This window comes from Linepithema humile, chromosome 3 (genome assembly GCF_040581485.1).
Source record: "Linepithema humile isolate Giens D197 chromosome 3, Lhum_UNIL_v1.0, whole genome shotgun sequence".
Taxonomy (NCBI): Eukaryota; Metazoa; Arthropoda; class Insecta; order Hymenoptera; family Formicidae; genus Linepithema; species Linepithema humile.
Window position 1 is genome coordinate 11,489,878 of NC_090130.1, and position 12,645 is coordinate 11,502,522.

Below are 12,645 nucleotides of genomic sequence, written 5' to 3' on the forward strand. Positions count from 1 at the left end.
AAGAGGAGACTCTGTACTTTCGTACGCTTTTGATCCCAATAAGCTACAATTTTTTGTTTATACCGTGCACCGTCGCAAACTCGAACCATTATTTTTCAATTTTGCATGCTCGCGCTTTGTCATCCGCCATTTTCAATAAATTTATTTTGCAACATTGAAATAAATTGATTCTTAAAGTAGAGATTTTTAGCTTTATTTCCATATTTTATAGAACTTTCTATCTTTATTATTTACGAAGTTATCGTCAGTTGAAATTTGATGAATTTTTCCCACATTTTCAGTGTACCGCTTTTTTTTCGGGTGAGTGTATATTTTGAAAACCATGTGTGACCCAAGTAATATTTTTTCGAACTTTTTTATGTGATTCTTGAACAGAACTAATTATTTTGGGTTGTACCCATAAAATATCTTTTATTTTACGATACTTTTCTTTTGAAACAGAAATTATATCTGTTTTGGATTTGTGTATTTGTTTTAATCGATTATATTCAACAATAGCTTCTTCACTAGCTTCTATAGATGAAGGGTCAAAATTGATCAAATGCAATCCATCTGAAGATGTTACTCGTGACAATGCAACATAAACTTGGCCGTGACTAAATACAGAATTACCTATGTCCATAATAGCATTCTGCAAACTCAGGCCTTGGCTTTTATGAACAGTAATTCCGTAACTTAGACACAATGGAAATTGTTTTCGAATAACATATGCTTTCTCCATCACCGCAAATTTGACATTTACTCTTTCAATTAAATATTCTAAACCTGATGGCAAAAGAAGCTTAATTTTTTCTATATAACCGTTAGAAATATCTTGTACAACTGAAATGACTTTAGCAATTGTACCATTAACAAGACCCAAACTAGCATCAATATTACGCCTTATCATAACTTTTGCCCCAATTTTTATAACAATTTGTTTCGAAAGCCCAGCTGTTTTAGAATTATCATCATCATTATTTTCCAACACTTTTAATATTTTCTTTTTTATATATGGAATACATTCAATTGTATCTTCAGCAATTAATAATATTTCTTTCGAAGCAATACGACTTAACATTGCAGCATTCAAAACGTCACACATGTGACAAGTGGGCAATAAACAAACGGTATCTGATGGCAAATTGTTAATAAAATCACATAATTCATTTAATCTAAATTCGAAGGAATTTTCTGTAAAAGATATTTTCCTATTTTCCAAAATTTCATAATCAGACTTTGTTAATAAACCAATACGAATTCTTGACAATAATTCACGATAAGACTCATCTTCTTGCTGGCGCATATTAATTGTCAACTCATCGTAATCAAATAATGTAGTCCTCAAATTTACAGTCTGTAGGCAACCGATATATTTGTTAACTTTTTCATTTGACAAATCTTTAAAGACAGAATCTTCATGTACAGGAGGCAATTGAAGCAAATCTCCAAACAAAAGAATATGCCTTTTACCAAACCAGCCATCATCACAATCACTTGAATCAAATATTTCAGACAATCGAAGATGTATGTACATTAAAGTCAAATTAGATATCATTGATACTTCATCGATTATAAAAAGAATAACATCTTTAAGTTCCGCTCGTAAAAGTTTTAACACATGATCAGACAATCGTTTATATTTAGGAGTATTACCATGTTCAACAGGTAATTGAAGCAATCTATGAACTGTCAAACCGTCTATATTAAACGCTGCTATGCCAGTAGGTGCTGCTACAGCAGTATCTTTTTTGAGATTTTGTTTTATCCAGCACTTAACAGTTTTAATTAAATAACTTTTTCCAGTACCACCTTCTCCACTAACATATAATCGCAATATTGATTTATCTGACTCTATAATAGTAATAACTCTATCGAATACTCTTTTTTGATCTATATTTAATTTCGCAATCATTTCTGATACATCAATATCTTTAATATTTTTATCACCGAGATCCTTAAAATCTTGCATCGCTTCACCAGCTTCTATATTTTGAACACCTATTGGATTGTCAGGATCATCTTGCGACTCATGTTTTTGTACTTCATCTAAATGTTGCTGCACTAACTCTTTAGCATTTTCAAATGCTTTTTGCAATTCTTCTAGTTTTTCGTGATATTGTAATGCTTCTGTTAAATGTAGTTTTACCTTGTGAAATGATTCTGCATAAGTATCACATCCATTTCTAAGCTCTTCTAATTCTCTCCACAGTTCGAACAGAAGTAATAACGCAAAGAAATACTTTTCCGGTTGTGTATTAACATTATATCTATAATGATTAATAAGATATCCACGCTGTCGTCGTCTAAGATATCCATTTTTAAATTTATAGAATTCAACAAACTTATTTTGTGGTTTGATTTTTGTAATATCATACCATTTTGCAAACTCATAAAGAGACATACATTCTAATTCTTTTGGTCTCTGTGGATAGTGGTTATCTATCAAAGATTCACAAAATATATCTGTCGATTGATCATCAAGTACTTCAATCTCTTTACGAGTTTTCAATTTTCTACATCTTATTCGATTAACATCTAACCATCTAATAGTTGTATTTGGATCAGTTCCATATAAAGCAATACCCAGTAATGTATCAGCAGCTTCAAGAGCTCCACATTCTCTATTACTCGTAAATCGCAAGGCAATACTCCAAAGATAGCTCATCAATGATTTATTCGTATTAATAATAGTATCAGACAACTCACATTTTCCCGCTTTATTCATATATTTAGTAATGTACCAGGTAAGCAGTGACGACTTTTCGCCAATAAATTGTATATCCATATTTCCTTCCCATGCAGTAAGAAGAACAGGATTATAATCATTTATATTACTTTCATCTTCAGTTCGCGGAAGATCATAAAGCCTGCTTCTATGTTTTAATTGCTTTCTACCTGCTATGGCAGTTGTGACATCTCTTATACTTAACGTCTCAGTGACAGGACGAGGAAATCCAAAACGACATCTCCGAACAACTTTACGTCCAACTTTTTTAGAACGGAGACAGTAATCATTATGTTTGTGTCGTTGATGCGTATTAACACGTCTATACAATAATGGTGAAATATTTTTATCTGGCATTTTACAGCTTATATATTTTAAAATAAATTTGGAAACTTCTTCAATAGAAGATTCACCAAGAATTGGAGCATTTTTTATCCAAATTAATAAATGAAAATGTTGTATGCCTCTACCTTGGTATTCTCGTCGCCAAAAATAATGAGTGACTTCTCCGATCGGATGATCTTTGGAACAAATAAAGTCAAGCATCGCACGAAACGTATTATCGAGAAATCTCGATGTTGACACAGGATCTCTAGCAACAAGTACACTGGTGCATGCCGAAGAATCGCACCATCCATTTACTTCACGAATATATTCACCTAACTCTTCCCATAACCATTCAGCGGGACTTAATGTTAGAAACCATGTTGCAGGTCCGTAATGTTGTGTCATACAATTTAAATTATTTCGCGGTTTACTCCAAAATTGTTCCGTATTCCTTAGTGTCGAAAATATTGTGGTTAAATCGGATTCTAACAATTCTTTGGACATTGCTTCTAAATATTCCGCAGCCGTATAACGAACTTGTGGATTAGTTACATTCATCTTATGAAAAATTCCACGATTTAATTGACGGATATTCGTATTATTTAACAAAAAGAATAGGTATTGTTGATTTAATCTATACTGTGGATGTTTAGACATTAAACGACATTTAACAAATTCATGATCATGAAGCTTGACCTGCCTAGTTTCGTGCTGTCCATTAATACCAAAAGAATATAAATCTGGAAAACATAATAAATCCAAAGATTTCTCACGATTATCCAAAGGTAAATCATAGACTTTTAACATTTGATATAAAGCTGTTGCAGTTTTATTTGTTCTCTTTTCATATAATGGATATATAGTATATTGCTCATAATAACCATCATTTTCATCATTAATAACCTGAGTTAGCATTGCCTCATGCTGATTGAATGCAGCATCTCCAAGATTTTTTGTTCCCTGTATTTCGGTTTCTAAATTATTACTTAATGACACATGCTCCTCATCCAATACATCTTTTGCAACATTTTCATCCTCTTGCATCTGGAATTCCAGATTATTTAATTTTTCCAAAGATAATTCATTATGACTATTTGGTAATATTATTTCAGAATACAAAGGATTATTATTCTTTAACCATATTAATGCATCAAATACTTTTTTAACATTTACCATCTCTTCCCATATAATTTTTGATTTTGTGGGAATACCTCTGACTAAGATATATAATTCATGATTAATATTTATTGCATCGGTATTAGAACATAATTTGTTTAATGTCTCTTGTATAGGAAGTGGTAAATGAAATGTTCTACCTTTAACTTTTTGTATCATTTGCCTTTCAGGTAATTTTTTGTTCATAACAGTTGTCATTTTAACAACAGTTTGAAATGCTTTAGCTCTCTGTATAAGAATCTTTTCAAATGTATTAAGAGATGATATTACTTCAGGCACATTATTTGTAAAAAGATTATTCAAAATGCAATACGCAGGCATTAAACCTTGACAAAATTTTTGTTTACAATAAATACATATATATTGTGCATTAATTTGTTGTTTCTTCACATGTATCATTAAATCTTTCCAAACTGGATTATCTATTTTTGCTTTAATGATTTCAGAAACATTTTTTTTATAACAAAGCTTTTCGCACGATACACAAGCATAACGCGGTGTATCCATTAGACGTTTTTTCAAGGCTTTAAACGCATTCTTATGCTTAAAAAAGATATCATCATCACTTATAATTGCATCGGTTTGTTGATGTTTGTATATATCTGCTTTCTCTTGTGCAGCAATAACAGTTTTATTTAATGCTTCCAAATCAGCACAATTTAATGCTTCATCTAAATTCAACATTTTTTGATACAAATTTATAAGTTGATAAATCAAACGCCTTATATTTCTCACTTTCGGAAAATGGGGCGATAACACAATAGAATTGGTAGAAACATCGCTCCACAAATAGTGAAATTAATATAGCAACTCTGTGCATGACCAAGTTTCGTATTTGATGTTTTTACTGTACATGTACGAATACTTTCTATCAATCTAGGAACATTCTTTACAGTACATGTACTAACAGTTTCAAGAAATTTTTCATATCGTTCAATCAAAACTGGATTGTCAATTTTACATGAGGTACTGCACGACCACGATTTTTTTGCTAGTGCTGTTATCAAAGGTAACACACTTACAATTTGCCCTTCCATGTTCATTACTAAAGATTCTTCTAAAATTGCATTACGATATGTAGACTCTACAAAATAATTTTCAGATGATGCTGTGTGTCTAGATATCCCACATAACACATCTAATTTTTCATTAATTCCACAACACTTATCAACAAGAGTCAAGCATACTTCTGATTTCTTTTTAAGTACAGCTAATATATTATACATCTTACGAATATAACTGTTCCTAATATGTATACACCAACGTATTATTTTCTCGGCTTCTAATTGTTTTTCGATCTGACCTGTAATATTTAATTTATTTGAAATATTTTTAATAATTATTGTGTGTGTGTCAAAGAAGTATGAAGTTTTATTGTTGAATTCTGACACCGAAAACTTTTATATTTTTTAACAATTTTATTTGCAACATTGCATTTATTTATTACAAATTTGCTTTTATTCTCTTTTCTTCTTTCTTCTCTTTTGTTCTCGTAATATTGTCTGTTACAACATTTACGCTGTAATATTTTTTGTCTACTTTGTTTGTTTTGCGAGCCTATAGCATAAAATATGCATTGTTGTGTGCTTTTTTCAACAAAATCTTCTTCATATCGCAATCTTTTTTTAGCGCAATCATTTTTTAAATCACTTTTATCTTGAGACCGTTTTTCAGAGCAACATCTTTCTAAATTATTTTTCTTTTTATATAGACGTCGTTTTTTAGCGCAATTTTCTTCCAAATTATTTTCAAATTGACGCCGTTTTAAGACATTTTCTACATTTTGTTTATACTGATCTTGATTCTTATATTCATTTTTATTTTTCTTTCGTAATTCTTTAAATTCAAGATTTTTTTGCAATCGATTTGCTTTTTGTTGCTCCGTCTCTTTTTGACGTTTTATACGTGCACGAGTTGCTAAAGCTTCTCTTTTTTTAATTATTGCTAATGGAAGCACTTTTTGAAGAGTATTATTTAAATCCTGAGGGAAGTGTTCAATCACATTAGATTTAAAAATTTTTATTAAATGAGAACGCATTAAACTATGATCATATCTCACTTTTTCAGGTTTAATATTAAATAATAATGAAATTGCAAAAGCTATAGCAAAAACACCGCAATCATTACTATTCGGTTGTTTTTGTACAGTAGGAAACTTGACAGGCCGCTCATTAAAAGGATAAGTTGGAAATAATTGTCTTAAGAACTTTTCATAATCACTGTGCAACTTTTTGTTATTTAATGAATCATAGATAAATAAATTTTTTCTATCATAATAACTGCATATCCAATGATTTGTGCTATGTAATATCTGTATATGTTTTTTGTCTTCTGGTATAGGTTTTATATACTCAAGACGTTGCAATTTCCATGTCTCTTCAGGTCTATAATGTGAACAATTTTTTAAAAGTTGGTTAAAATGATCCATATGTTCATCGTTTAACCAACCGCCTTGAACAATAATATCTTTCTGATCTGATAACTGCGTAATCTGTACAATTTCTGTTTTTATCTTACTAACTTTTTGATTTTCATGTTTATTTTCATTTTTCTTTCGTAATTCTGTAATAAATTTACGATTTTTTTACAATCGATTTGCTTTTTGTTGCTCCGTCTCTTTTTGACGTCTCATACGTGCACGAGTTGCTAAAGCTTCTCTCTTTTGAATCATTGCTAATGGAAGCACTTTTTGAAGAGTATTATTTAAATCCTGAGGAAAGTGTTCAATCACATTAGATTCAAAAATTTTTATTAAATGAGAGCGCATTAAACTATGATCATATCTCACTTTTTCAGGTTTAATATTAAATAATAATGAAATTGCAAAAGCTATAGCAAAAACACCGCAATCATTACTATTCGGTTGTTTTTGTACAGTAGGAAACTTGACAGGCCGCTCATTAAAAGGATAAGTTGGAAATAATTGTCTTAAGAACTTTTCATAATCACTGTGCAACTTTTTGTTATTTAATGAATCATAGATAAATAAATTTTTTCTATCATAATAACTGCATATCCAATGATTTGTGCTATGTAATATCTGTATATGTTTTTTATCTTCTGGTATAGGTTTTATATACTCAAGGCATTGCAATTTCCATACCTCTTCAGGTCTATAATCTGAACAATTTTTTAAAAGTTGGTTAAAATGATCCATATGTTCATCGTTTAACCAATCACCTTGAACAATAATATTTTTTTGATCTGATTTTAACACCATCTGTTTTTCTATTTTGATAGACATTTTTGTTTTATTAATATTATTAAAATTATTCTATATTTTCTATATTCTAACAGGCACACAACAGTCTTACAGACGCACAGCAGTCGATTTTTGTAGGCGCACAGCAGCCAATTTTTATAAGCGCACAGCTGCCTTGTATGGGCGCACAGCAGCCGGTCTTTATAGGCGCACAGCAGCCTTGTATAGGCGCACAGCAGCCGGTCTTTATAGGCGCACAGCAGCCTTGTATGGGCGCACAGCAGCCGGTCTTTATAGGCGCACAGCAGCCTTGTATGGGCGCACAGCAGCCGGTCTTTATAGGCACACAGCAGCCTTGTATGGGCGCACAGCAGCCGGTCTTTACAGGCGCACAGCAGCCTTGTATTGGCGCACAGCAGCCTTGTATCGGCGCACAGCAGCCGGCCGGTCTTTACAGACTCACAGCAGTCTTGTATCGGCGCACAGCAACCGGTCTTTACAGGCGCACAGCAGCCTTGTATCGGCGCACAGCAGCCAAACTTTATACCAAACGTTCTTAATGTGCACCTTCTTTTTAAATTCTGAAATATAAAAAAATTATATTAATTTTATATATTTATACATATAAACACCTTAGAGATAAACTGTTAACTTTATGTTAATAAACATAATATCAAACTTCTATTTAAAAACATTAAATTGATTGCGGAACATAATATTAGTGGTTATATTGAAATGACCTTTATGTGACTTTGAAGGACATCGCAAAGGTCAACTTTGAAATCTTAAATGGAAACTTCTATTTTCTATTACATATTCTTAAAGCTGGTGTCAAGACATTTCCGAAACACTATATTGAAGTTATTTTTTATTAAGTACTTTTCTAGTTATGAAGCTTGAAAGTGTTACAGCATTTTGACATAAAATACAAAATATCTTGTAAAACATTCAATTTTCGGGAATCTTATCTTAATACTTTTATACATAAAATAATATAAAAAAAACACATTGTTGCTTTCAAAAAAAAATATGCAGCTGCATGTTGCAAATTACATATTTTTTATTAAAAGCAACAATGTGTTTTTTTTATTATATCAATTGATTCGTCTCATTATTTTATGCATAAAAGTATTAAGGTAAGATTCCTGAAAATTTAATGTTTTACAATATATTTTGTATTTTATGTCAAAATGCTGTAACTTTCAAGCCTCATAACTCGAAAAGTACTTAATGAAAAATAACTATTATAGTGTTTCGGAAATGTCTTGACACCAGCTTTAAGAATATGTAATAAAAAATAGGAGTCCAGTTCCATTTCCATTTAAGATTTCAAAGTTGACCTTTGCGGTGTCCTTCAAGGTCACATGAAGGTCATTTCAATAAATATAACCATATAATAGACCACTTGATATATAATAGACCACTTGATATACTAAAACTTTTGTATTGAACACTTTCTTCCATAATCATTATTTTCCAAGATATTTAATCGTTACAGAACTTTCTCCCATCACTGTATAGACAACATCTATATAAAAACTAGAATATAGAGTCTTATAACAAAATAACTTAATTATTGGAACAAATGTGACAACATAATTTACCTCTAAGATGCTTAATCATAACATTAGCACAATTTTTTAAAATATTTTTTAAAAACAAGAATTAAAAAAATTATAACAATAATTCCAGTGAAAATATTTAAATATTTAAATATTTTGAAGGGAAATACATGATGAAAATATTTGAAGGAGGACACATGATGAAAATACGAACATGACCTTGAATAATCTTTTCAAGATCAGGACAAAGTCACCTAAAGTCGCAAAACTTTTGTATAAAATAATTTCTTTAAAATGCTTTGTTTCCAAGATATAAACTTGTAACACTAATAGCGTTTTCGATTATACAGGATTTGAACGACCCAAGATTGGTTAATGACGTCATTGCAACCTCTCCACCAATGAAAGACTTGCATTTATAGTAAAATAGTGATTGATCAACCCTAGATCGTTCAAACCCCGTTTATTCGAAAACGCTATAACTGTCGTATGCAATGAAAAATGGGGATTTCCATTTAAGAAATTAAAGGTGACCTTGGTGATATACACCATGTTGAATGTACTATTTTTTTAAATGGTGAATAAAGAGCAAATTAAAATTTAATTTCTAATATATTTTTCATAAAAATTGCAATTATGCTAGTTAAATAACATGAGAATCAAACAATTATTAATTTCATTATTAATTATCAAACATTAATTAATTATTGGTTAATATAATTTAATTGTTTATATAAAATATAAAATATATATATATATATATTTATATATGTATATATATTTAAAAAAATATGTATCTTTTATATATGTATTTATATATATATATATATCTTTATATATGTATATAAAATTTTATTTACCTACTCTACTTGACTCTCCTTCTTCCTCTTTCTCCCTTTTCTATCTTCTATTCTCTCTCTCTCTCTCTCTCTCTCTCTCTCTCTCTCTCTCTCTCTCTCTCTCTCTCTCTCTCTCTCTCTCTCTCTCTCTCTCTCTCTCTCTCTCTCTCTCTCTCTCTCTCTCTCTCTCTCTCTCTCTCTCTCTCTCTCTCTCTCCCCCTCTCTCTCTCTCTCTCTCCCCCCCCTTTCTCTCTCTCTCCCCCTCTCTCTCTCTCTCCCCCTCTCTCTCTCTCTCTCTCGCCAATATTCTTTGTCTTCTCCTATATACTCTGTCAGATTATGAAAGAAATAGTATAATAGTTTAAAATAGTATTTTTAGTATTTATATTACCAATCTGCGCATCTAACCTAATCTGTATTTATGAAGCCGAATTGCGTTTCGCACGTAAAAGTTAGCCTTTCAATACAATCCTAATACCGGTTATACAAATAGTATAATAGTTTAAAATAGTATTTTTAGTATTTATTTAAAATATAAGATTTCATTGTATGAAATGTATATATAAATTTTATTTAATTGTAAATGTTATTTTATATGATACAAAATTTAATGTTTTGTAAACTTCTTAACATATAATATATAACTCATGTAGCTTTAAAGAAATCTTCTGAACTGGTTGTGTAAATATGTCCTTCACAGAGAAGAAAATCTAATATCTCATCGATACGTGGTTTGATGTGTTTAGGCATTTTACTCAAAATATCATGTTTCTTAAGGCTCCTGGTCCCGCAGCCGTGAACTCCGCGTTGACAGTAGCGACATAATTGTGGTAGGAATAAAAACCTAGTCGAATTTAGCCAGTCGATTTATCGTATAAATAAATAGTGTAACAGTTTGACCTAATCAATTGATTCGATAAAAGTAAATTACTGAATAACATACAAAATGTTAATTTATAATTTAAAAATTTGTTTACAAAAAAATAACCGCGATAAATACAGAATATGTATAGCTTAGTATCGTTACCGACATGTCCATATGACAGAAATTCTTATGCAGCGTCTTAGGTGGAGAATCGATGAACTATTAGGCGTGAAAAAATGACATGTTGACTACCCAATTTATTCTTGCGTGCCATTTCATTAATATTCGTTAAATGTTAGTACTGTGATATGTGACGTGTTCATGAAACCTGTAAAATTATCCGAAAACTAAGATTAACAGGGAAAGCCCAACGTAGAAGGAGAATTTTCTACTCATACAGACAGCTGTCAACCGTGTGTTTTCTCGCATAATTAGGCTTCGTTTCACTGTTGATTTAACAATTGTTTATAACCTGTCAAGGAAAAAGCATAGTTTTCGGACAATTTTACAGGTGTCTTAAAGCGATCCAGAGTGTTACTTTGTTAAATTATCATTTTATTTAGAAATGGCACGCAAGAATTCTCGGCGTGTCATTTCTCGCTTCTGACGTCACGAATCTAATATGGCTGCGGTGACTACCCAGGAGCCTTAATACTGCATTCTGATTCATTTGCTGATCGAACAATTTCAAGAATTGCCACTTGATCAGGTGACATACCACTCATTGTATTATCGAACGTTAATGTATTAGATACAGTAGGTTTTTTCAGATTTGCCAGCATTCAATATAAAATACATAACTTCCAAAAAGTGACATGTCACCTCGTTTAAGTCTTCCACAGGATACATACGCAAGATCAACACATGTCGTTCATTATTTTGATTGCGTATCAAACCATAAACTCTTACATATGTATTAAGTTGTACACAAGCATTTTCTGCAGGATTCTTGTCTGCTTCTAACCACATGAAAGCAGTGAGAGTACCTATAATATAAAATAAAATCAAAATAAGTTTTACTCTTAGCAATGATAATAATTTGAAAATAATAATTGTATGCAATATTCAGATTTCTTGATTATATAAAATTTTTACAAATTTATGCAATACATGGCATAGCAACTCGACCAAACTTTTTATTTGTATTTGTAATTTTACATGTTATCATTATTACATTAAAATTGAAATAATTTATACAAGTAAAATACCTGTATCATCCTGAATACTGAAAAACATCTTCGTCGTATCTTGTTCGATATGACGTACAACTCCGACGAATGTCAGAGTATTTACAGTTCTGTCAGAAATATGCAAATCTCCCGTTGTAGACGTGATATGCTTTATCCATACGGGAATGATGCTCTTTTCATTACTTTGCGAACTTTTTTGGCCAGATCCTCCGGCCTGTGTGCTGTCATCCAAAAATCCGCCTCCAAGATTCGAAGAACTTTCATTCCACATGACTCCAACTTATATATGATGCACGAAACGTAAAAAATAACGTAAAACCGAAATAGAAACTCAGTTTTCTAGACGAAGTATAATCTTAGTATTGTATTAGGATTGTATTGAAAGGCTAACTTTTACGCGCGAAACGCAATTCGGCTTCATAAATACAGATTAGGTTAAATGCGCAGATTGGTAATTTTACAACTTCTATTGACTGCAAAATCGTAATTTATATATATGTAAAAATTATTTGTGACGTTTTCTATTTTGGAGATAACGATATACATGTGTATATTATTATGTATTTCTATATATATGTATATATATTTTAAAAAATATGTATTTTTTATATATATATTTATATATATATCTTTATATATGTATATAAAATTTTATTTACCTACTTTACTTGACTCTCCTTCTTCCTCTTTCTTCCTTTTCTATCTTCTATTCTCTCTCTCTCTCTCTTTCTTTCTCTCTCTCTCTCTCTCTCTCTCTCGCCAATATTCTTTGTCTTC

General features: G+C 30.9%; 1 protein-coding gene and 1 pseudogene across 1 annotated transcript; both read right to left on the reverse strand.

The window, feature by feature from the left end:
• Positions 1-277: 277 nt before the first annotated feature.
• Positions 278-8,039, reverse strand: LOC136998720 (uncharacterized). Its single transcript, XM_067351817.1, has one exon. It carries the CDS (start codon positions 4,892-4,894, stop codon positions 278-280), a length of 4,617 nt encoding a protein of 1,538 aa, XP_067207918.1. The 5' UTR covers positions 4,895-8,039.
• A 3,141-nt stretch (positions 8,040-11,180) lies between these two features.
• LOC105668600 (replication protein A 32 kDa subunit-like) lies at positions 11,181-12,386 on the reverse strand (annotated as a pseudogene).
• Between the last annotated feature and the right edge of the window lie 259 nt (positions 12,387-12,645).

Excerpts from the sequence above, each read along its gene's own strand:
- LOC136998720 (XM_067351817.1), bottom strand. The coding sequence starts at position 4,894 with ATGTTGAATTTAGATGAAGCATTAAATTGTGCTGATTTGGAAGCATTA.